This window comes from Pelobates fuscus, chromosome 3 (assembly GCF_036172605.1).
Source record: "Pelobates fuscus isolate aPelFus1 chromosome 3, aPelFus1.pri, whole genome shotgun sequence".
Taxonomy (NCBI): Eukaryota; Metazoa; Chordata; class Amphibia; order Anura; family Pelobatidae; genus Pelobates; species Pelobates fuscus.
Window position 1 is genome coordinate 425,731,511 of NC_086319.1, and position 25,932 is coordinate 425,757,442.

At 47.7% G+C, this 25,932-nt stretch overlaps 1 protein-coding gene and 1 pseudogene across 1 annotated transcript in view; one reads left to right on the plus strand and one right to left on the minus strand.

Moving 5' to 3' along the window:
• Positions 1-18,322, plus strand: part of ACADVL (acyl-CoA dehydrogenase very long chain) — a 43,667-nt gene extending 25,345 nt beyond the window's left edge. The window contains exons 4-20 of the mRNA XM_063449840.1: positions 1,329-1,401; positions 2,385-2,449; positions 2,723-2,857; positions 8,064-8,208; positions 8,653-8,782; positions 9,092-9,214; positions 10,019-10,217; positions 12,485-12,589; positions 12,670-12,756; positions 12,845-12,907; positions 15,331-15,432; positions 15,522-15,619; positions 17,159-17,231; positions 17,441-17,513; positions 17,651-17,723; positions 17,834-17,909; positions 17,989-18,322. Coding sequence (XP_063305910.1) covers positions 1,329-1,401; positions 2,385-2,449; positions 2,723-2,857; positions 8,064-8,208; positions 8,653-8,782; positions 9,092-9,214; positions 10,019-10,217; positions 12,485-12,589; positions 12,670-12,756; positions 12,845-12,907; positions 15,331-15,432; positions 15,522-15,619; positions 17,159-17,231; positions 17,441-17,513; positions 17,651-17,723; positions 17,834-17,909; positions 17,989-18,129 — 1,761 coding nt within the window. The 3' untranslated portion in view covers positions 18,130-18,322. The remainder of the gene's footprint in view (positions 1-1,328; positions 1,402-2,384; positions 2,450-2,722; positions 2,858-8,063; positions 8,209-8,652; positions 8,783-9,091; positions 9,215-10,018; positions 10,218-12,484; positions 12,590-12,669; positions 12,757-12,844; positions 12,908-15,330; positions 15,433-15,521; positions 15,620-17,158; positions 17,232-17,440; positions 17,514-17,650; positions 17,724-17,833; positions 17,910-17,988) is intronic.
• On the minus strand, positions 259-1,086 carry LOC134603722 (LIM domain-containing protein A-like; annotated as a pseudogene).
• Positions 18,323-25,932: the final 7,610 nt, after the last annotated feature.

Here is a 25,932-nt window from a genome sequence, read left to right on the forward strand (position 1 = left end):
ACATTGGCTGTCACTCTGTATGTTGGTGTCTCGCACACATTGACTGTCACAATGTTTGTTGGTATCTCTCACACATTGGCTGTCACTCTGTATGTTGGTGTCTCACACACTGGCTGTCACTCTGTATGTTGGTGTCTCACACATTGGCTGTCACTCTGTATGTTGGTGTCTCTCACACATTGGCTGTCACTCTGTATGTTGGTGTCTCTCACACATTGGCTGTCACTCTGTATGTTGGTCTCTCTCACACATCGGCTGTCACTCTGTATGTTGGTGTCTCTCACACATTGGCTGTCACTCTGTATGTTGGTGTCTCTCACACATTGGCTGTCACTCTGTATGTTGGTGTCTCTCACACATCGGCTGTCACTCTGTATGTTGGTCTCTCTCACACATTGGCTGTAACTCTGCATGTTGGTGTCTCTCACACATTGGCTGTCACTCTGTATGTTGGTGTCTCTCACACATTGGCTGTCACTCTGTATGTTGGTGTCTCTCACACATCGGCTGTCACTCTGTATGTTGGTCTCTCTCACACATTGGCTGTCACTCTGTATGTTGGTGTCTCTCACACATTGGCTGTCACTCTGTATGTTGGTGTCTCTCACACATTGGCTGTCACTCTGTATGTTGGTGTCTCTCACACATCGGCTGTCACAATTTTTGTTGGTATCTCTCACACATTGGCTGTCACTCTGTATGTTGGTCTCTCTCACACATCGGCTGTCACTCTGCATGTTGGTCTCTCTCACACATTGGCTGTCACTCTGTATGTTGGTATCTCTCACACATCGGCTGTCACTCTGTATGTTGGTGTCTCTCACACATCGGCTGTCACTCTGTATGTTGGTCTCTCTCACACATTGGCTGTCACTCTGTATGTTGGTCTCTCTCACACATTGGCTGTCACTCTGTATGTTGGTCTCTCTCACACATTGGCTGTCACTCTGTATGTTGGTCTCTCTCACACATTGGCTGTCACTCTGTATGTTGGTGTCTCGCACACATTGACTGTCACAATGTTTGTTGGTATCTCTCACACATCGGCTGTCACTCTGTATGTTGGTCTCTCACACATCCTGTCATTCTGTATGTTGGTCTCTCTCACACATTGACTGTCACTCTGTATGTTGGTGTCTCTCACACATCGGCTGTCACTCTGTATGTTGGTGTCTCTCACACATCGGCTGTCACTCTGTATGTCTCTCACACAAGCTGTGATTGGCTATGGTGATACAACTCCCTGCATAGCTAACATATAGTGTAGGATAGCCTGGCCGCAGGTCCTGACCAGGAGGACATTATGCTTTCACTCACTCTCTTCCCAGGCGTCTCGCTCCTTTGCAGTGGGGATGTTTAGTGGCCAGCTTCACACAGACCAAGTATTCCCCTATCCGTCAGGTAGGTACAAAGCGCTATATGTGGAGGTTAACTGCCTGTGTTAGGTGTTTCTGTGTGCTCTGTGTGTTAGGTGTTTGTTTCTGTGTGCTCTCTGTGTGTTAGGTGTTTGTTTCTGTGTGCTCTGTGTGTTAGGTGTTTGTTTCTGTGTGCTCTCTGTGTGTTAGGTGTTTGTTTCTGTGTGCTCTGTGTGTTAGGTGTTTGTTTCTGTGTGCTCTCTGTGTGTTAGGTGTTTGTTTCTGTGTGCTCTCTGTGTGTTAGGTGTTTGTTTATGTGTGCTCTCTGTGTGTTGGGTGTTTGTTTATGTGTGCTCTCTGTGTGTTAGGTGTTTGTTTCTGTGTTCTCTCTGTGTGTTAGGTGTTTGTTTCTGTGTGCTCTCTGTGTGTTGGGTGTTTGTTTCTGTGTGCTCTCTGTGTGTTAGGTGTTTGTTTCTGTGTGCTCTCTGTGTGTTAGGTGTTTGTTTCTGTGTGCTCTCTGTGTGTTAGGTGTTTGTTTCTGTGTGGTCTGTGTGTTAGGTGTTTGTTTCTGTGTGCTCTCTGTGTGTTAGGTGTTTGTTTCTGTGTGCTCTCTGTGTGTTAGGTGTTTGTTTCTGTGTGCTCTGTGTGTTAGGTGTTTGTTTCTGTGTGCTCTCTGTGTGTTAGGTGTTTGTTTCTGTGTGCTCTGTGTGTTAGGTGTTTGTTTATGTGTGTGCTCTGTGTGTTAGGTGTTTGTTTATGTGTGTGCTCTGTGTGTTAGGTGTTTGTTTATGTGTGTGCTCTGTGTGTTAGGTGTTTGTTTGTTTCTGTGTGATCTTTATATGTTAGGTGTTTGTTTCTGTGAGATATCCATGTGTCTGTTACAGCTGGTAGGCCTGTGTTTTTGAAGAGGAGAGCATGTACCCATTTTACCACTTGTTATATCTTTATTAATTTGTTTTGTCATCATTTAATGAATGTATTCTAAATGAATAAATTGTTTACAATATCTCTGTCCAATCTGGGCTGCAGTACTGAATGAGGATCAGTCTCAGTTCCTGAGTGAGCTGGTTGGACCCGTGTCCCGATTCTTTCAGGTGAGGAACCAGAAATGGATGAAAATCAGAGTTTTGGGGATTAAGGAGGGATGACTTTTTGAGGTGGCAGGATCATGGCATGGGACAGTGTGTGTAGGGATTAAGGGAGGGTGGTGATCAGACCGCATGTAAGGATTTCGAAGTTGGGAAGAGTGTGTGTACGTGGTTGGGGGGGTGTGTTTTTTATGTTGTGGTTGTGGGGATGGAAGGAGTGTGTATGTAGGGGAGATGTTATTTGTCGGGTTCTTACCACTTGCTTCCTTCGAACCCCAGGAAGTGAATGATCCAGGTCTGAATGACTCTCTACAACAAGTGGATGAGAAATCGATGTCTGGATTAAAGGAACTCGGAGCATTTGGTCTGCAGATACCCAGCGAGCTGGGCGGTATGGGTCTGAATAACACTCAGGTAACACTGTATGTCTTCTTGCGCACTCTGTAAATATTTCTGGTAATATTACTGTACTCATTCTGATCTACACTAACTCAATTACACAAATGTTTTCATTTTGTAATTCTATTTGTAAATAAACCTTTCCTTTTCTGTAGGCAATTCTAAATGGGTGTACAATCTTATTAATGAACAGGTTACCAGAGAGCTCTTATGGCCCTGTAAATATTTGGGGCAATTTCCTTAACTGGACTGAGTGGGGTAAAGATTACACTGTCCTGAACTGGGTGATTGGCTGAGTTAAAGGTGACTCCATACTGTGCTGGGATATTTGGGGTAAAGGTGACTCCGTACCGTGCTGGGATATTTGGGGTAAAGGTGACTCCGTACCATGCTGGGATATTTGGGATAAAGGTGACTCCATACTGTGCTGGGATATTTGGTGTAAAGGTGACTCCGCACTGTGCTGGGATATTTGGGATAAAGGTGACTCCGTACCGTGCTGGGATATTTGGGGTAAAGGTGACTCCGTACCGTGCTGGGATATTTGGGGTAAAGGTGACTCCGTACCGTGCTGGGATATTTGGTGTAAAGGTGACTCCGCACTGTGCTGGGATATTTGGGGTAAAGGTGACTCTGTACTGTGCTGGGATATTTGGGGTAAAGGTGACTCCGTACTGTGCTGGGATATTTGGTGTAAAGGTGACTCCATACCGTGCTGGGATATTTGGGATAAAGGTGACTCCGTACCGTGCTGGGATATTTGGGATAAAGGTGACTCCGTACCGTGCTGGGATATTTGGGATAAAGGTGACTCCGTACCGTGCTGGGATATTTGGGATAAAGGTGACTCCGTACCGTGCTGGGATATTTGGTGTAAAGGTGACTCCATACCGTGCTGGGATATTTGGGATAAAGGTGACTCCGTACCGTGCTGGGATATTTGGGATAAAGGTGACTCCGTACCGTGCTGGGATATTTGGGATAAAGGTGACTCCGTACCGTGCTGGGATATTTGGTGTAAAGGTGACTCCATACCGTGCTGGGATATTTGGGATAAAGGTGACTCCGTACCGTGCTGGGATATTTGGGATAAAGGTGACTCCGTACCGTGCTGGGATATTTGGGATAAAGGTGACTCCGTACCGTGCTGGGATATTTGGGGTAAAGGTGACTCCGCACTGTGCTGGGTTATTTGGGGTAAAGGTGACTCCGTACCATGCTGGGATATTTGGGATAAAGGTGACTCAGTACCATGCTGGGATATTTGGGATAAAGGTGACTCCGTACCGTGCTGGGATATTTGGGGTAAAGGTGACTCCGCACTGTGCTGGGTTATTTGGGGTAAAGGTGACTCCATACCGTGCTGGGTTATTTGGGGTAAAGGTGACTCCATACTGTGCTGGGATATTTGGGGTAAAGGTGACTCCGTACCATGCTGGGATATTTGGGATAAAGGTGACTCCGTACCATGCTGGGATATTTGGGGTAAAGGTGACTCCGCACTGTGCTGGGATATTTGGGGTAAAGGTGACTCCATACCGTGCTGGGTTATTTGGGGTAAAGGTGACTCCGTACCGTGCTGGGATATTTGGGATAAAGGTGACTCCATACTGTGCTGGGATATTTGGGGTAAAGGTGACTCCGTACCGTGCTGGGTTATTTGGGGTAAAGGTGACTCTGTACTGTGCTGGGTTATTTGGGGTAAAGGTGACTCCATACTGTGCTGGGATATTTGGGATAAAGGTGACTCCGTACCATGCTGGGATATTTGGGGTAAAGGTGACTCTGTACTGTGCTGGGTTATTTGGGGTAAAGGTGACTCCATACTGTGCTGGGATATTTGGGGTAAAGGTGACTCCGTACCGTGCTGGGATATTTGGGATAAAGGTGACTCCATACTGTGCTGGGATATTTGGGGTAAAGGTGACTCCGTACCGTGCTGGGATATTTGGGATAAAGGTGACTCCGTACCGTGCTGGGATATTTGGGGTAAAGGTGACTCCGTACTGTGCTGGGATATTTGGGGTAAAGGTGACTCCGTACTGTGCTGGGATATTTGGGGTAAAGGTGACTCCATACTGTGCTGGGATATTTGGGATAAAGGTGACTCCATACTGTGCTGGGATATTTGGGGTAAAGGTGACTCCGTACCGTGCTGGGATATTTGGGGTAAAGGTGACTCCGTACCGTGCTGGGTTATTTGGGGTAAAGGTGACTCCGTACCGTGCTGGGTTATTTGGGGTAAAGGTGACTCCATACCGTGCTGGGTTATTTGGGGTAAAGGTGACTCCGTACCGTGCTGGGATATTTGGGGTAAAGGTGACTCCGTACCGTGCTGGGATATTTGGGGTAAAGGTGACTCCATTCCGTGCTGGGATATTTGGGGTAAAGGTGACTCCATACTGTGCTGGGATATTTGGGGTAAAGGTGACTCCGTACCGTGCTGGGATATTTGGGGTAAAGGTGACTCCGTACCGTGCTGGGTTATTTGGGGTAAAGGTGACTCCTTACCGTGCTGGGTTATTTGGGGTAAAGGTGACTCCGTACTGTGCTGGGATATTTGGGGTAAAGGTGACTCCGTACTGTGCTGGGATATTTGGGGTAAAGGTGACTCCGCACTGTGCTGGGATATTTGGGGTAAAGGTGACTCCGCACTGTGCTGGGATATTTGGGGTAAAGGTGACTCCGTACCGTGCTGGGATATTTGGGATAAAGGTGACTCCATACTGTGCTGGGATATTTGGGGTAAAGGTGACTCCGTTCTGTGCTGTGATATTTGGGGTAAAGGTGACTCCGTACCGTGCTGGGATATTTGGGATAAAGGTGACTCCGTACCGTGCTGGGATATTTGGGATAAAGGTGACTCCGTACCGTGCTGAGTTATTTGGGGTAAGGGTGACTCCACATTGTAGTGAGTTATTTGGGGTAAGGGTGACTCCGTACCGTGCTGGGATATTTGGGTAAAGGTGACTCCGTACCGTGCTGGGATATTTGGTGTAAAGGTGACTCCGCACTGTGCTGGGATATTTGGTGTAAAGGTGACTCCGTACTGTGCTGGGATATTTGGGATAAAGGTGACTCCGTACCGTGCTGGGATATTTGGTGTAAAGGTGACTCCGTACCGTGCTGGGATATTTGGGGTAAAGGTGACTCCGTACCGTGCTGGGATATTTGGGATAAAGGTGACTCCATACTGTGCTGGGATATTTGGGGTAAAGGTGACTCCGTTCTGTGCTGGGATATTTGGGGTAAAGGTGACTCCGTACCGTGCTGGGATATTTGGGATAAAGGTGACTCCGTACCGTGCTGGGATATTTGGGGTAAAGGTGACTCCGCACTGTGCTGGGATATTTGGGGTAAAGGTGACTCCATACCGTGCTGGGATATTTGGGGTAAAGGTGACTCCGTACCGTGCTGGGATATTTGGGATAAAGGTGACTCCGTACCGTGCTGGGATATTTGGGGTAAAGGTGACTCCGCACTGTGCTGGGATATTTGGGGTAAAGGTGACTCCATACCGTGCTGGGATATTTGGGATAAAGGTGACTCCATACTGTGCTGGGATATTTGGGGTAAAGGTGACTCCGTTCTGTGCTGGGATATTTGGGGTAAAGGTGACTCCGTACCGTGCTGGGATATTTGGGATAAAGGTGACTCCGTACCGTGCTGGGATATTTGGGGTAAAGGTGACTCCGTACTGTGCTGGGATATTTGGGGTAAAGGTGACTCCGCACTGTGCTGGGATATTTGGGGTAAAGGTGACTCCGTACTGTGCTGGGATATTTGGGGTAAAGGTGACTCCGCACTGTGCTGGGATATTTGGGGTAAAGGTGACTCCGCACTGTGCTGGGATATTTGGGGTAAAGGTGACTCCGTACTGTGCTGGGATATTTGGGGTAAAGGTTACTCCGTACCGTGCTGGGATATTTGGGGTAAAGGTGACTCCGCACTGTGCTGGGATATTTGGGGTAAAGGTGACTCCGCACTGTGCTGGGATATTTGGGGTAAAGGTGACTCCGCACTGTGCTGGGATATTTGGGGTAAAGGTGACTCCGTACCGTGCTGGGATATTTGGGGTAAAGGTGACTCCGTACCGTGATGGGATATTTGGGGTAAAGGTGACTCTGTACCGTGCTGGGATATTTGGGGTAAAGGTGACTCCGTACCGTGCTGGGATATTTGGGGTAAAGGTGACTCTGTACCATGCTGGGATATTTGGGGTAAAGGTGACTCCGTACCGTGCTGGGATATTTGGGGTAAGGGTGACTCTGTACTATCCTGGGTTATTTGGGGTAAGGGTGACTCCACACTGTAGTGAGTTATTTGGGTAAAGGTGACTCGGTACCATGCTGGGTTATTTGGCGTAAGGGTGGCCTCTAATTTTAGTCCATGACCCAGCAGCCGTTACACTTGTTGTATATCTTTCATTGCCATTATGTGTAATATTCATCTTTCATACGCCCACGTTCAACACGATTCTGTGTTGTTTTTTTTTCTATATTTTCACCATTTTCATGAACTATTCAAGCACCATAACCACTACAGTGCCCCGGCTCCTTCCAGTAGCCAAACAGTTTGCATACCCTAGGTCCGCTCGACGCAGAGCTGTTATTGGCTCTCCTGAATGAAGCACTGCGCGTAGCTTCTGGCTCTCCATAGCATAGTTTCTGGCACCTGCTAGACCACAGGTACCTTCTCCGACTATATTGGAGGTGACATGAAACTCCTGAGAATGTAATCACTACAGTTGTTATGGTTCTTGGAGAGCACTGTAGTAGTTATGGTAGTTAGAGTGTTCCTTTTAAGACTGAGGAAGCCTGGTGCTGCGTGGTCACGGCTAATGCTAGCCCGGTGCTGTAATTAAGTCAGGTGGTTTGCCGTTGGTATCGTTTTTTCCAGTGAATGACTCCTGTACTCCTCTCAGATTTGCTTTCTAATTCTCTCTTTTCTCACTATCTCCCGTTTTGGCTACATTCTCCTCTGTGCTCCTTCCCCTCCTTTGCCTTTCTTCTATCAGTTTTCTTCTATCAGTCTCCCAATCCATTGTGTGATGTATTTTGCCAGTCACGTCTCTCCTTGTCCTTCTTCCATTTATTTTAGTGTCTGACCCTTCATCACCTTCTCTTCCTGACCTTCTGTAGCCCCTTTTTGGTTCCTCTTGTACACCCCTTAGCTGTTTTTTGTTCTTGGCTCTGACCATATTCCCCCATTCCTCTATCAGTATGCACGTCTGGTGGAGATTGTAGGGCTTCATGACCTTGGTGTGGGCATCACTCTGGGAGCTCATCAGTCCATTGGCTTCAAAGGAATTCTTCTGTATGGGACCCAGGAGCAAAAGACAAAGTACTTTCCTCGGCTGGCTTCGGGTTAGTGACAATATGGAGGGGGATAGAGTGGGAATGAGGGGTGCTTTTAGTTGACTGAACAGAATGAGGGAGATTGCATTGGATAGAACTGGATAAGGTAGGGAGAGAGGCTGGATGACTATATGGGGTGGGTTAGGTAGCTGGACAAGATAATGGTGCTGTATGAGAGGGTTGCATTGTGGGGTTAGTTGACTTGGATGGAAAGATTACATTGGTGGATAATGCTTGGGGAACTTTACATGGCTGGGAATCATTTCATGGAGGAGCTGGTGATATGAATGTGTTGGGTGGTTGGTGGCAGTGAAACAGGAGCTGTAATTGGTAGCGTTGATGTGGCCGCAGTGAGTCAAGGCTGCAGTCAGGAAAGTGCTAGTAATGGGATATGATAAATTAGATTTTTCTTTTTTTTAGAGGATCTCTTTGTCTCTCTGTAATAAAACACAGGTGAAACTATAGCTGCTTTTTGCCTGACTGAGCCTTCCAGTGGGTCAGATGCAGCGTCTATCCAAACTACTGCCAAGAAGAGCCCATGTGGGCAGTATTATACCCTCTCTGGTAGTAAGATCTGGATAAGGTAAGTGGACCTGGTACTTTGAGTGGGGCATTTAGAAGGCTTTGTTGATCTGTATATAAAACTATAAAGTCCCTTCTTTCATTGGTCCTGTAATTACAAAACATCCTGCCATGGCTTGGGATCTCCATGGACCTCCTGGGTCTTGTCCTGAACCCTCTGGTTCTTTTTGGATTTTTCTTTGTAAATAGTACTTTTTTTTTTTTTTTTTGTGACACATCAAATAAAGAAATGTGACTTATCATGTACCATGGCTGAAAGGGGGCGCAGATACCTGGAGTTTACGGTGCTGCCATCTTTTATTTATTCCAGTAATGGGGGCATTGCTGATCTACTCACGGTGTTTGCGAAGACTCCAGTTACAGACCCGGCGAGTGGTGAAACGAAGGAGAAGATCACTGCGTTTATTGTAGAGAGAGGAGAGGGGATCACTAGGTAAGTGTTGGCATATGCAGAGTATATTAAAGGGACACTATAGTCAGCTGAACAACTTTAGCTTAATGAAGCAGTTTTGGTGTATAGAACATGCCCCTGCAGCCTCACTGCTCAATCCTCTGCCATTTAGGAGTTAAATCCCTTTGTTTATGAACCCTAGTCACACCTCCCTGCATGTGACCTGCACAGCCTTCCATAAACACTTCCTGTAAAGAGAGCCCTATTTAGGCTTTCTTTATTGCAAGTTCTGTTTAATTAAGATTTTCTTATCCCCTGCTATGTTAATAGCTTGCTAGACCCTGCAAGAGCCTCCTGTATGTGATTAAAGTTCAATTTAGAGATTGAGATACAATTATTTAAGGTAAATTACATCTGTTTGAAAGTGAAACCAGTTTTTTTTTTCATGCAGGCTCTGTCAATCATAGCCAGGGGAGGTGTGGCTAGGGCTGCATAAACAGAAACAAAGTGATTTAACTCCTAAATAGCAGAGAATTGAGCAGTGAGACTGCAGGGGAATGATCTATACACTAAAACTGCTTTATTTAGCTAAAGTAATTTAGGTGACTATAGTGTTCCTATAGAGACAACAAGCATGACCCATGTCTCTAAGCTATACTCCCCATCACTACTTCTTAAATCTTTTCTTAACGTGGTGTCGTTTTTTCTTGTATCATGCATTCATTTGAAGATTTCCTGCAGTTTCATTCACCCATGTCACTCAATGTGTTTTTTTTTTTTTCTTTCATTTTCTATCATTGCACATTGTATCTTTCGGTTTCTTATTCATTGTCCTTTCTTGTTCAGCGGCCCGCCAGACAGCAAGCTAGGGATCCGCGCCAGTAATACTGCAACCGTCTATTTGGATGATGTACGGGTCCCAGCCGAGAACGTGCTAGGAGGGGAAGGGAATGGATTCAAGGTTGCAATGAATATCTTAAATAACGGGCGCTTTGGTATGGCAGCCGCATTGTCCGGCACCATGAAAGGCATGATCCAAAAAGCTGTGAGTGAGGACACGATGGGATTACAGAGCTAATGGAAACAGGGCTTTACTGGGCAGGGATTATGGAGCAGGGGCTGAATGCAGAAGTGGGAGGAGTTACATGGCAGGGGCTGAATGTGGAAGTGGGAGGAGTTACATGGCAGGGGCTGAATGCAGAAGTGGGAGGAGTTACATGGCAGGGGCTGAATGTGGAAGTGGGAGGAGTTACATGGCAGGGGCTGAATGTGGAAGTGGGAGGAGTTGCATGGCAGGGGCTGAATGCAGAAGTGGGAGGAGTTGCATGGCAGGGGCTGAATGCAGAAGTGGGAGGAGTTACATGGTAGGGGCTGAATGCAGAAGTGGGAGGAGTTACATGGCAGGGGCTGAATGCAGAAGCGGGAGGAGTTACATGGCAGGGGCTGAATGCGGAAGCGGGAGGAGTTACATTGTAGGGGCTGAATGCGGAAGTGGGAGGAGTTACATGGCAGGGGCTGAATGCAGAAGCGGGAGAAGTTACATGGCAGGGGCTGAATGTGGAAGTGGGAGGAGTTACATGGCAGGGGCTGAATGCAGAAGTGGGAGGAGTTGCATGGCAGGGGCTGAATGCAGAAGTGGGAGGAGTTGCATGGCAGGGGCTGAATGCAGAAGTGGGAGGAGTTACATGGTAGGGGCTGAATGCGGAAGCGGGAGGAGTTACATGGCAGGGGCTGAATGCAGAAGCGGGAGGAGTTGCATGGTAGGGGCTGAATGCGGAAGCGGGAGGAGTTGCATGGCAGGGGCTGAATGCAGAAGCGGGAGGAGTTGCATGGTAGGGGCTGAATGCGGAAGCGGGAGGAGTTGCATGGCAGGGGCTGAATGCAGAAGTGGGAGGAGTTACATGGCAGGGGCTGAATGTGGAAGTGGGAGGAGTTACATGGCAGGGGCTGAATGTGGAAGTGGGAGGAGTTACATGGCAGGGGCTGAATGTGGAAGTGGGAGGAGTTACATGGCAGGGGCTGAATGCAGAAGTGGGAGGAGTTGCATGGCAGGGGCTGAATGCAGAAGTGGGAGGAGTTACATGGTAGGGGCTGAATGCGGAAGCGGGAGGAGTTACATGGCAGGGGCTGAATGCGGAAGCGGGAGGAGTTACATGGCAGGGGCTGAATGCAGAAGCGGGAGGAGTTGCATGGTAGGGGCTGAATGCGGAAGCGGGAGGAGTTGCATGGCAGGGGCTGAATGCAGAAGCGGGAGGAGTTGCATGGTAGGGGCTGAATGCGGAAGCGGGAGGAGTTGCATGGCAGGGGCTGAATGCGGAAGTGGGAGGAGTTACATGGCAGGGGCTGAATGCAGAAGTGGGAGGAGTTACATGGCAGGGGCTGAATGCGGGAGTGGGAGGAGTTACATGGCAGGGGCTGAATGTGGAAGTGGGAGGAGTTACATGGCAGGGGCTGAATGCAGAAGCGGGAGGAGTTGCATGGCAGGGGCTGAATGCAGAAGTGGGAGGAGTTACATGGCAGGGGCTGAATGCAGAAGTGGGAGGAGTTACATGGCAGGGGCTGAATGCAGAAGTGGGAGGAGTTACATGGCAGGGGCTGAATGCAGAAGTGGGAGGAGTTACATGGCAGGGGCTGAATGCGGAAGTGGGAGGAGTTACATGGCAGGGGCTGAATGCGGAAGTGGGAGGAGTTACATGGCAGGGGCTGAATGCAGAAGTGGGAGGAGTTACATGGCAGGGGCTGAATGCAGAAGTGGGAGGAGTTACATGGCAGGGGCTGAATGCAGAAGTGGGAGGAGTTACATGGCAGGGGCTGAATGCAGAAGTGGGAGGAGTTACATGGCAGGGGCTGAATGCGGAAGTGGGAGGAGTTACATGGCAGGGGCTGAATGCGGAAGTGGGAGGAGTTACATGGCAGGGGCTGAATGCGGAAGTGGGAGGAGTTACATGGCAGGGGCTGAATGCGGGAGGAGTTGCATGGTAGGGGCTGAATGCGGGAGGAGTTGCATGGTAGGGGCTGAATGTGGAAGTGGGAGGAGTTACATGGTAGGGGCTGAGTGCAGAAGTGGGAGGAGTTACATGGCAGGGGCTGAATGCAGAAGCGGGAGGAGTTGCATGGCAGGGGCTGAATGCGGAAGTGGGAGGAGTTACATGGCAGGGGCTGAATGCAGAAGTGGGAGGAGTTACATGGCAGGGGCTGAATGCAGAAGTGGGAGGAGTTACATGGTAGGGGTTTGGCTTTATATAGCATGGTGTTATACTAAGGGTAACTATTTGCCTGTGGTTTAATAGTAATTTGCCCCTCTGCCTCCAGGTGGACCATGCTGCAAGCCGAGTCCAGTTTGGTAATAAACTCCATCATTATGGAGTTATACAGGAGAAGCTGGCTCGGATGGCCGTGTTGCAGTATGTTACCGAGGTATGTTTAACAGTTTATACAGTACGGATTCCATGTTGATGGCTTTCCTGCTCACTGCCTCCCTGTCCCTCTGTTTATAGTCCATGGCATACATGATCAGCGCAAATATGGATTCCGGGAGTAAAGATTTCCAAATTGAAGCCGCGATCAGTAAAATCTTCGGTTCGGTGAGGACTGTGTGTGGCCAGAGTGTGTGTTTGTGTGTCTAACGCTGGCAGAAAGAGAATCTGTAGAAAATAACTGTGTGTATTTCAGGAAGCTGCCTGGTGTGTAACCGATGAATGTATTCAGATTTTGGGTGGAACCGGTTTCATGAAGGTAAGATGGTGACTGGCAGACTCTGCCCGAGATAGGGGAGAGTAAACGTTGTTCTTGGCTCTCTGCACTGCAATCCAGCGAGAATACTGCGGGGATCAGATCTTACTACATTCCCTTCTTATCAATAATATCTGCTTTGCAGTTTCCTTATTGGTCCTTTAATAAATCCACCTATTATTTTTAGAGGACACTAGATCACGGGTAGCAACCTTCGGCACTCCATCCCCCATAATACAGCCATAATGATGGCAAAGCTTAATGGGTGGTGTAGTCCAAAACATCTGCAGTGCCAAAGGTTGCCTTTCAGATCATTTCAGTCCACCCAGACACCGAGCAGGTATAATAAACAGGACACACGAGGTCCACCCAGACACCGAGCAGGTATAATAAACAGGACACACGAGGTTCACCCAGACACCGAGCAGGTATAATAAACAGGACACACGAGGTTCACCCAGACACCGAGCAGGTATAATAAACAGGACACACGAGGTTCACCCAGACACCGAGCAGGTATAATAAACAGGACACACGAGGTCCACCCAGACACCGAGCAGGTATAATAAACAGGACACACGAGGTCCACCCAGACACCGAGCAGGTATAATAAACAGGACACACGAGGTCCACCCAGACACCGAGCAGGTATAATAAACAGGACACACGAGGTTCACCCAGACACCGAGCAGGTATAATAAACAGGACACACGAGGTCCACCCAGACACCGAGCAGGTATAATAAACAGGACACACGAGGTCCACCCAGACACCGAGCAGGTATAATAAACAGGACACACGAGGTTCACCCAGACACCGAGCAGGTATAATAAACAGGACACACGAGGTCCACCCAGACACCGAGCAGGTATAATAAACAGGACACACGAGGTCCACCCAGACACCGAGCAGGTATAATAAACAGGACACACGAGGTCCACCCAGACACCGAGCAGGTATAATAAACAGGACACACGAGGTCCACCCAGACACCGAGCAGGAATAATAAACAGGACACACGAGGTCCACCCAGACACCGAGCAGATATAATAAACAGGACACACGAGGTCCACCCAGACACCGAGCAGGTATAATAAACAGGACACACGAGGTCCACCCAGACACCGAGCAGGTATAATAAACAGGACACACGAGGTCCACCCAGACACCGAGCAGGTATAATAAACAGGACACACGAGGTCCACCCAGACACCGAGCAGGAATAATAAACAGGACACACGAGGTCCACCCAGACACCGAGCAGATATAATAAACAGGACACACGAGGTCCACCCAGACACCGAGCAGAAGAAGACATTATTCTGCTTTTGTTACTAGATTATTACTTTACTATAACGATGCTACATCGTTACATATAATTTACTACTGTAATATTTTGTACTTGCTTTTACATGTAAATATTAATAATCTGGCTGAGAATCTTATTCACCAAATGGCTAGCCTGCGCCATCCCTCCTCCTCTACCCACCCCCTCCTGCTTGCCACTTCTAGCTGTAAATGCCTTTATATAACTGTTTCTCACTTCCTTAGGCCCAAATCTACATCCACCCTGCAACAAGAAGGCCCTTTAATTTGACTCTGCTCTACCTGCCCACCATGGCTCATTCTAACAATATATCTATATAACTAGATCAGATTTTCTACCAGCCGTTTGGAACCATAGCCAATCACCTCCTCATTCCCTTCACCTGCTATCGGCTGCTGCAGTTATACTATTAACTCTCTGCCAACACCTTACAAATCCCTCTGCTACCTCTTGTCTCATCTCCCCAGTATAACATTTAGATTGTAAACTCACGGGCAGGGTACTTTACCTGTTGTATCGGTCTGTTCTTATTGTGTTTGTCTTTTTCCCAATTGTACAGCGCTGCGGAATATGTTGGCGCTTTATAAATGCCAGTTATAATACGAGCATTCCATAGAAATACTAAAAATCAGTAACTGCCATACCATATCTGTACACTAGATGGCCGTCACACAGCAGGTGTTCACCCTGTAATCATGGCTACATGTATAGTATTTCATTTTAATGTATGTTAAATGCAGGCTCCAATAGATCTGGTATAACAGTACATTATATTGTGAGATGGATCGCCCACATCCAGTGTGGCTCCCTAATGTGTGAGCCTTGTACGATGCAGTGATTGGCAATGACTGGCTGCTGCTGTAAATTCATACAAGGATTTGCAGGGTTATTCAAAGTGAATTTCGAATCTAAGGCCAACGTAGCCTATAAATTCTCTTTAGTGATGAGCCGCGTTAGTGTTCAGAGTCGTTGGGAGAATTACGAGGACGAGCTGCGGTGAAAGGTTGGTGATGCACAGAATCACCTTCCAGCAGAGGTGGTGGTGGTTAGCCCAGCAAGGGAACATGTCCTGCTCCTCATACGGTCTGTTTTCTTGTAGGACGGCGGAGTGGAGCGTGTTCTCCGTGATCTTCGCGTTTTCAGGATATTTGAGGGAACCAATGACATCCTCCGATTGTTTGTAGCACTACAAGGCCTACAGGTAACTTCTGTTAGCAGAACCCGGAGCCATCTTCTCTGATCAGATGCACATTTTCAGAATCACCCACCATGTCGCGTGTCTTCTTGCAGTGTGCCGGGAAGGAGCTGAAGTCTTTACAGAAGGAGCTGAGCCAGCCGCTAAGTAACCCTTCATTACTGCTGAGGGAGCTGGCGAAAAGAGCACGAAGGTGGGTAACTGGAGAGAGCAGTGAGAGACTGGTAGTAAATTGGGTGATAGCCACGTGAGAAAACTGGGTCATAAGGTGTCATGGAGGTAGAATGAGGGGCAGGGGGCCACACCATGTCTGCATTCAGGGCAAGGGGTTGGCTGGGTCTCAGCCAGGGGCAAGTGGTGGTTATGAAAAGTGGAAACAAGTATAGTTTTGAGGAGACTGGACTCACATTTTGGGGAATGATCTGAGTGCGCGTAGAGAGCCTGGATTGCGAGATAGAAATTAGACATGGCTATTGGGCTGAGATCAGGGGGCGAGAGATTAGATTTGGAGTATAGGGCTGAGATCACTGGTCGAAGGATTAGATTTGGTCTATAGGGGGGAGATCGGGGGGCGAGTGATTAGATTTGGAGTATAGGGCTGAGATAAGGGGGCGAGTGATTAGATTTGGTGTATAGGGCTGAGAACACAGGGCAAGTGATTAGGGCTAAAATCAAGTGGTGGGGGATTAGATTTGGTGTATAGGGATCAGGTGGTGGGGGATTAGAATTGGTGTATAGGGATCAGGTGGTGGGGGATTAAATTTGGTGTATAGGGCTGACTTCAGGGGGGCGAGGGATTAGATTTGGAGTACAGGGATCAGGTGGTGGGGGATTAGATTTGGAGTATTGGGATCAGGTGGTGGGGGATTAGATTTGGAGTACAGGGATCAGGTGGTGGGGGATTAGATTTGGAGTATTGGGATCAGGTGGTGGGGGATTAGATTTGGTGTATAGGGCTGACTTCAGGGGGCGAGGGATTAGATTTGGTGTATAGGGCTGAGATCAGGGGGAGAGGGATTAGATTTGGAGTACAGGGATCAGGTGGTGGCGGATTAGATTTGGAGTATAGGGATCAGGTGGCGGGGGGGTTAGATTTGGAGTACGGGGATCAGGTGGTGGGGGATTAGATTTGGAGTATTGCGATAAGGTGGTGGGGATTAGATTTGGAGTATGGGGATCAGGTGGTGGGGGATTAGATTTGGAGTATGGGGATCAGGTGGTGGGGGATTAGATTTGGAGTATGGGGATACGGTGGGGGGGATTAGATTTGGAGTGTGGGGATCAGGTGGTGGGGGATTAGATTTGGAGTGTGGGGATCAGGTGGTGGGGGATTAGATTTTGAGTACGGGGATCAGGTGGTGGGGGATTAGATTTGGAGTATGGGGATTAGGTGGTGGGGGATTAGATTTGGAGTGCGGGGATCAGGTGGTGGGGGATTAGATTTGGAGTACGGGGATCAGGTGGTGGGGGATTAGATTTGGAGTGCGGGGATCAGGTGGTGGGGGATTAGATTTGGAGTGCGGGGATCAGGTGGTGGGGGATTAGATTTGGAGTACGGGGATCAGGTGGTGGGGGATTAGATTTGGTGTATAGGGCTAAGATCATTGGTAGAAGGTTAGAGGGAGAGTATTGAGCATATTTCCAGACAAATGACAAACGTCGGTTCTACGCAATGAGGGTAGTGAAGGTGGTTTGCCTCTTCTTTTCTAATGATCCAAATCTCATTTCACAGGAAGGCTGGTCTGGGGACAGGACTCACTCTAACAGAACATGTCCACCCAGAGTTGAAAAGAAGCGCAGAATTGGTAAATTGGGGCACTTATCAGTGGGATAAGGGGGTAGCACCTGGGTGGTTATAAAGGGAATTAGGGGATAGCCCGGATGGGGGGTGAGGATGAACGCAAAAATGGAGGGGATGGAGCCCAGGAGAATAATGGAAGGGTACAATAAGTAGGACGAGAGCTTGTTATCTAACTTTTCTCATACTTTATTGCGCCTGTTTTCTTCTGTTCAGGCTGTTGTATGTGTGGAGGATTTTGGTGGCACTGTAGAAGAGATGCTCATTAAATATGGCAAGAGGATTGTGGGTAAGCATCCAATGGCATGTCCCTGCTATGGTGATGGTTGACTGTGTGTTGTGGGCATTGTATCAGTCTCTCTCTATAGGGCGAGCTATAGATACTCTAACATAATTGCACATGTTGGTGTTTTGTCTTATCAACAGATGAGCAGTTTGTGCTGGAAAGGATCGCAAACTGCGCCATTGATCTCTACGCCATGATTGTTGTGTTATCCAGGTAAATTTCAGGTGGAGGGAGGCTGATGGTCCTTCAGACTTTAATTGATTTAGTATTACCCCATGTTATCTTGATCAGTTCTCATCGTCCTGATCTTTCTCATCCCTTAGGAGTTCACGCTCCCTGTCTCAAGGGCTCCCAACAGCACTGCATGAGAAGATACTTTGTGATATCTGGTGTTCGGAGGTAAGGCTATATTCTGTCCCAAATACTGTTTTGGCCATCATGGAGCTACATCTGATCTCCTGTCCTCTCTTGCCTCCAGGCAGAGCCCCGTGTACGTAAAACCCTGCAGACCTTGCGGAGCGGAGGGGGAGGAACCGCACTCTTCAGGAACTTGCGTTCAGTGTCTGCTGCTCTTGTCGAACATGGTGGTGTGGTGGCTTCTCATCCACTGGGCTTCTAAGTGGAGTCATACTGTCATGAAGTTGATGGAATTGTTTGCTGCTTTCTATTTCACCACCAAACGTGCCACTAAAATACTATACATGTGTCATATTACACGTGACATCTGTGTATGGTACGCCCAGGAGGATTCCTCTCAGCCTTTAATATTATTTGTGAAGTGCCTCCAGGATAATAAATATTGGAATTTGACTAGTTTTGTATTTGCAAGCCATGGTCAGGTCAGGGAAGATACAGCTTTCCATCGCTTACTATCTCGTCGTTATCCATAATGTATTGTTTATTGTATGAAGGGGAAACCTCCCGAAATCATCTTTCTCAGTATCAATCTACATCCGCCTTGATGGAATTGTTCATTCTGACCCTGTAATCTGAATAACTGTTGTAAAATGTTAAGATGTTTAAGGGATTGTAATCCGTAATTCCTTTGTGTAATTGATTCAGGGATACCTGAGGGCGGTAGCTGGTGGGACAATGCAGCTACTGGCCGATTCCCACCTGCTCATTATTCTCTACAATTCTCACTTAAGTAATTAAGAAAACTGCAAATTTAAGGCAAAAATAGCTGGTCTAGGAAAGCATAGTATGGGAGCTTTTCCAGTTTGTCCTTTAATTTGTAAATACCCTGTCAGCTTGCTTTTACTCCCCAAATACCCCAAGGCAGCAAAAGAAACTATCAGGGCTACCTACTAGCTATCTTTCTCCCTCTTTTGTACTGCCCCTATCCGGCTCTCATTACTTCCTCTCTCCCCTATACTGCCCTTATCGAGCTCTTGTTACTTCCTCCCCTATACGACCCTATCCAGCTCTCATTACTTCCTTTCTCTCCCGTACTGCCCCTATCCAGCTCTCATTACTTCCTTCCTTTCCCATACTGCCCCTATCCAGCTCTCATTACTTCCTTCCTTTCCCATACTGCCCCTATCCAGCTCTCATTACTTCCTTCCTTTCCCATACTGCCCCTATCCAGCTCTCATTACTTCCTTCCCTATATTACTCCTATCCAGCTATCATTACTTCCTTCCCTATATTACTCCTATGAAGCTCTCATTATTCCCTCCTCTTCCGTACTGGCCCTATCCAGCTCTCATTACTTCCACCCTCTTCCGTACTGCCCCTATCCTGGTCTCATTAATTCCTTCCTCTCCCGTACTGCCCCTATCATCTCTCATTACTTCCTCCCTCCCCCATACTGCTCCTATCCAGCTCTCATTCCCTCTCTCGCACTTCCCCATCCAGCTATCATTCCTTCCTCCCTCCCCCATACTACCCATATCCAGGTCTCATTACTACCTCCCTCCCCCATACTGCTCCTATCCATCTCTCATTACTTCCTCCCTCTCCCCTACTACCCATATCCAGCTCTCATTCCCTCTCTCGCACTTCCCCATCCAGCTACCATTACTTCCTCCCTCCCCCATAATACCCCTATCCAGGTCTCATTACTTCCTCCCTCTCCTGTACTGTCCCTTTTCAGCTCTCATTCCTTCCTTCCTCTCCTGTACTCGACCTTTCAAGCTTTCATTCCCTCTCTCGCACTTCCTAATCCAGCTACCATTATTTCCTCCCTCCCTATACTACTCCTATCCAGCTCTCATTACTTCCTCCCTCTCCTGTACTGCCCCCATCCAGCTCTCATTACTTCCTTTCTCTCCCGTACTGCCCCTATCCAGCTCTCATTCCTTCCTCCCCTATGTTACTCCTATCCACCTCTCATTACTTCCTCTCTCTCCTGTACTGCCCCTATCCAGCTCTCATTACTTCCTTTCTCTCCCGTACTGCCCCTATCCAGCTCTCATTACTTCCTTTCTCTCCCGTACTGCCCCTATCCAGCTCTCATTACTTCCTTCTTTTCCCATACTGCCCCTATCCAGCATTACTTCCTTCCCTATAGTACTCCTATCCAGCTCTCATTACTTCCTCCCTCCCCTATACTGCCCTTATCGAGCTCTCGTTACTTCCTCCACTATACGACCCTTATCCAGCTCTCATTACTTCCTTTCTCTACCGTACTGCCCCTACCCAGCTCTCATTACTTCCTTCCCTATATTACTCCTATGCAGCTCTCATTATTCCCTCCTCTCCCGTACTGGCCCTATCCAGCTGTCATTACTTCCTCTCCTATCCAGCTCTCATTACTTCCACCCTCTTCCGTACTGCCCCTATCCTGGTCTCATTACTTCCTCCCTCTCTGTACTGCCTCTATCCAGCTCTCATTACTTCCTTCCTCTCCTGTACTTCCCCTATCCAGCTCTCATTAATTCCGTCCTCTCCTGCACTGCCCCTATCCAGCTCTCATACTTCCTCCCCTATGTTACTCCTATGCAGCTCTCATTATTCCCTCCTCTCCCGTACTGGCCCTATCCAGCTGTCATTACTTCCTCTCCTATCCAGCTCTCATTACTTCCACCCTCTTCCGTACTGCCCCTATCCTGGTCTCATTACTTCCTCCCTCTCTGTACTGCCTCTATCCATCTCTCATTACTTCCTCCCTCTCCCCTACTACCCATATCCAGCTCTCATTACTTCCTCCCTCCCCCATACTACCCATATCCAGCTCTCATTCCCTCTCTCGCACTTCCCCATCCAGCTACCATTACTTCCTCCCTGTCAGGGTACCTGAAGCCTCTACCTCCGAAAGAGGTAGAGACTTAGTAGTTTACTCCTCCAGCAGGTCGGCTTCCTCCATCCCTCACGGCTCCCCTAGACACTCTCACGCCGGCCGCGAGGGATCCGTCTCATTTTATGACGTCACGCACGCTGCCCGACGTCATGACGTCAGTCCGGACCGATCTGTCACTCAAGTGACTGGAAGCCACTCAGGACTCGTCGGAGGCGGGCATACTCACTGTAACCAGGGTATTTAAACCTGTTTCTCCCATTCACTCATTGCCCTGTCGCGGTTCTAGCCTGTCTAGTCACACAGTGCTCTGGCGATTTCAGTTATTCCTTTGGTTCCGACCCGGCTAGTTTGACTTACTCTGTTTTCCTCTGGTATCCTTGACCCGGCTTGTTCCTCGCTCACCTGTCCTCTCGTTCCCTCGACCTCGGCTTGTTTCTGACCATTCTCTTTACTCTCCGTACGTTAGTCCGGCCATTCTAAGGTCCGGTATACGTACCCTGTCCTGTTTGTACTTTGCGTGTTGGATCCCTGTCCCGATCCTGACATTACGACAGGGCCAATGGATCCTGCAGGTACAAACAGTCAGGTTGGTCCCTCTGATTCCAGGTTTGACGCCATGGAACACAGAATGGACCAGATGGCACTAGCACTACAGGCGCTATTATCTCGTGCCAATAACCCACCTGAGGAGATCCGTACTACTTCCATCTCTCCTGTAAGTTCTGGTCTAGAGGTAGCCACTGTAGGTGCCTCTTCCTGTATTACCCCACCTGTACATTATGGTGGTTCACCGGAGAAGTGTCGTGGTTTTTTGAACCAGATTAGTATCCACTTCGAACTACAACCTCGCTCCTATCCCACAGATAGGGCGAAAGTTGGATTTATTATCACCCTACTCATTGAAAAAGCTCTGAGATGGGCCAACCCACTATGGGAGAATGATAACCCATTGGTATATAATTATAATGCCTTTGTAGCTGCATTTAGAAGAACTTTTGACCCTCCTGGTAGAAAGGTTAATGCAGCCAGATTACTGTTGCGCCTGAGACAGGAGAACCGAACACTTGTGGATTATGCACTAGAGTTCAGGTCTCTGGCGGCAGAAGTCAAGTGGAATGAGCAGGCTTATATAGATGTATTTTTGAACGGGCTATCAGATATTATCCTTGATGAGGTTGCTACTAGGGAGCTTCCTGAGAATTTAGAGGACTTAATTTCGTTCATTTCTCGTATTGATGAGCGTTTAAGAGAGAGACAGAACACTAGAGAGAGGAACTTCAGACCTGCCTGTAAATTAGCTCCTACATTTCAAAGTCCTGATTCCAATACCTCACTGTATCCTGAACCTATGCAGATAGGCAATACTCGCCTCTCTGAAGAGGAGAGGCAGTACAGGAGAAGGGAAGGTTTATGTATGTATTGTGGAGCCAGAGGTCATTTGCGTCTGAATTGTCCCACTCGCTCGGGAAACGCCCGCACCTAAGTTTCTCTAGAGGACAGGCCTTGGGTGTTTCTATTTTGTCCTCTACGCATAATTATAAAGATCACAGGCTTCTGCTACCAATTTCTTTAACGTGGGAGAAGGGAATACTAAAGACCATGGCCTTGATAGATTCCGGAGCTGCTGAGAATTTTATCGACCAAGTCTTTGCTACTAAACACACTATCCCATCCCAGTTAAGGGATACACCCTTGGCCGTTGAGGCCATAGATGGTAGACCTTTACTTGAGCCTGTTATCTCTCGTGAGACTATACCCATTAACTTAACTATTGGTATCTTACACGAGGAGAACTTATCACTTATGCTCATTTCATCTCCTTCTGTTCCCATAGTCCTGGGCTACCCATGGTTAAAGAGACATAACCCTATTATCGATTGGGAATTAGGGGAGATAATCTCATGGGGCCAGGGTTGTCAGGAGAGGTGTTTACGCAGGGTGTCTCCATTGGCTATGATTAACACACCAGATAGTTCTACCCAGTCTACAGGGAGACCGATACCTCCTCTGTACATAGACTTAAAAGCAGTGTTCGATAAGAAGAACGCTGATACACTACCCCCACACAGGACCTTTGATTGTAAAATTAATCTTTTGCCCGGCACCATGCCCCCCAGGGGTAATGTATATCCTCTATCCATTAAAGAGAATTCTGTTTTAGAGGAGTATATTCAGGAGAATTTAGACAAGGGATTCATTAGGAGATCCTCTTCTCCCGCCGGGGCTGGATTTTTTTTTGTTAAAAAGAAGGATGGCTCACTCAGACCATGTATTGATTACCGAGGTTTGAATAAAATAACCATTAGGAATGCCTATCCGATCCCCTTGATTACCGAGCTCTTTGATCGGCTAAAAGGTTCTAAGATTTTCACCAAGTTGGACCTCAGAGGGGCATATAACTTGGTGAGAATTCAACAAGGTCACGAGTGGAAGACTGCGTTTAATACCCGCTACGGGCATTATGAGTACACGGTCATGCCTTTTGGTCTTTGTAACGCACCGGCGGTATTCCAGGATCTGATTAACGAAGTTCTTAGGGAATTTCAACAGGATTGTGTTATTGTATACCTGGATGACATTCTCATACACTCTAGAGAGATTGAGACCCACCATAGACAAGTCAGAAAAGTATTACACAAACTTCTACAACACGGCTTATACTGCAAATTGGAGAAATGCAGCTTTGACCAGACCCAGATAGATTTTCTTGGATACGTGATTTCTGGGGAAGGCTTTAAGATGGATCCCGACAAACTCCAGTCTATTCTAGATTGGCCATTGCCTAAGGGACTCAAGGCTATCCAGAGGTTTATTGGGTTCTCCAATTATTATAGGCGCTTCATTAAGGGTTACTCTTCTATTATTGCGCCTATTACCAATATGACCAAACAAGGGGCTGATACTAAGACTTGGTCTACTGAAGCTCTCGTTGCTTTCGAAATTCTCAAATAACTTTTTGCTTCTGCTCCAATATTAGTCCATCCTGATACGTCCTTGCCGTTCCTACTTGAGGTCGATGCCTCTGAGACAGGAGTAGGTGCCGTTCTCTCACAAAGGTTGGGGGTGGATAAACCGTTACATCCTTGTGTTTTTTTTTCCAAGAAACTTTCTGGGCCTGAAAGCAGGTATGACATCGGAGACAGGGAATTGTTAGCAGTCATTAAAGCCTTGAAAGAGTGGAGACATCTATTGGAGGGCACCTTACATCCGGTTACTATTTTGACGGACCACAAGAACTTGTCAGGATCGGGACAGGGATCCAACACGCAGAGTACAAACAGTAGCCAGATACGTATACCGGACCTTAGAATGGCCGGACTAACGTAAGTAGTACAGTAGAGAATGGTCAAAGACAAGCCGAGGTCGAGGGTAACAGAAGACAGGTAAGCGAGAGACAAGCCGAATCAAGGGTAACAGAGATAAGCAGAGTAGAGCAAACAAGCCGGGTCAAAACCAAAAGGGATAACTAGAATACACGAGCACTGAGTGACTAGAACAAGCTAGAACCACGACAGGGCAATGAGCTAATGAAAGAAGCACTGTTAAATGCCCTGTTCAGATAAGTAAACACGCCTCCGAGGCGTCCTGATTGGTCCTGAAGCAATTGAGTGACAGGTCGTTCCGGGTTGGCGTCCTGACGTCGACTTCCGGACGTCATGCTATAAAAGGGAGTCACTCCCTCGCGGCCGGCTTTGCATGACCGGATAGACCGCGAGGAAGGGGGAAATCAGACCGTCCGGATGGATGAACGGCTAAGTCTCTACCTCTTCCGGAGGTAGAGACCTCAGGTATCCTGACACTTGTCCTATATTGGGGAGGCTAAGCGTTTGTCCTCTAGGCAAGCTCGTTGGTCCTTATTCCTGACTCATTTCAATTATGTGCTTACTTACAGACCTGGCTCTAAGAACTCTAAGGCCGATGCTTTGTCTCGACAATATGAACCTTTCACTGTATCTGAACCGATTCTTTCTTCTATAGTTCCTAAATGCAAGATTGTTGCTAATACGAATCTCAGGATTCATTCCCCGTTACTGGCTGAGATCATTAAGCTGCAACATCTAGCACCTAAACAGACTCCTGAGGGTCGACATTTCGTTCCTCCTACTCTTCAACTGGAGCTGTTGCAATGTTTCCATAACAGCAAGATGGCGGGACATCCTGGTATCCGCAAGACGTATGCTTTGATTTCTAAAGACTTCTGGTGGCCTGCTTTACGTAAAGATACTAAAGATTTCATCGCTGCGTGTGAAGTGTGTACTAAGACCAAACAACCTCATACGCTCCCAAGTGGATTCCTGCATCCCTTAGAGGTACCAGAGAAACCATGGTCTTGTTTGGCCATGGACTTTATTGTCGATCTACCTATCTCTAAAAGACAGACTGTTATCCTCACCGTGGTTGACAGATTCACCAAGATGGCCCACTTCATTCCCTTGCCTAAACTTCCATCCTCCCCAGAGTTGGCAGAGATATTCGCGAGGGAGATTTTTCGCTTACATGGGATACCTTCCCAAATCGTATCTGACAGAGGGTCCCAATTTGTTTCCCGTTTTTGGAGATCCTTTTGTTCTCAACTAGGTATTAAATTAAATTTCTCTTCTGCCTATCATCCCCAGTCTAACGGAGCTGCTGAACATACTAACCAAAAGATTGAGCAATATCTACGTTGTTTTGTTTCCGAACACCAGGACGATTGGGTCGGTTTGATTCCTTGGGCGGAGTTTGCGCACAACAATCTCGTTTGTGACTCTACTCATTCAAGCCCCTTCTTCATGAACTATGGCTTTCATCCATCTATTCTTCCCTCGGTTTCTCCTTCCCAAGGTATACCGGCGGTTGATGTACATGTTGCCAATTTGAGGAAGTTGTGGGATCAGACTCGACAAATTCTTCTACACAATTCTATGCTGGTTAAGAAACACGCCGATAAACGTAGAAGGGCGGCTCCGATTTTCGTTCCAGGCGATAGAGTATGGTTAAGCACTAGGAATATTCGGCTTAAAGTTCCTTCCATGAAATTCGCTCCTCGATATATTGGTCCTTACAGGATCTTGACTCGAATTAACCCAGTGGCGTATCGTCTAGCTCTCCAAGCTGCCTTACGCATCCCTAACTCCTTTCACGTTTCATTGTTGAAACCCCTAGTCTGTAACAGATTCTCCTCCACGATCGCCCCTCCTC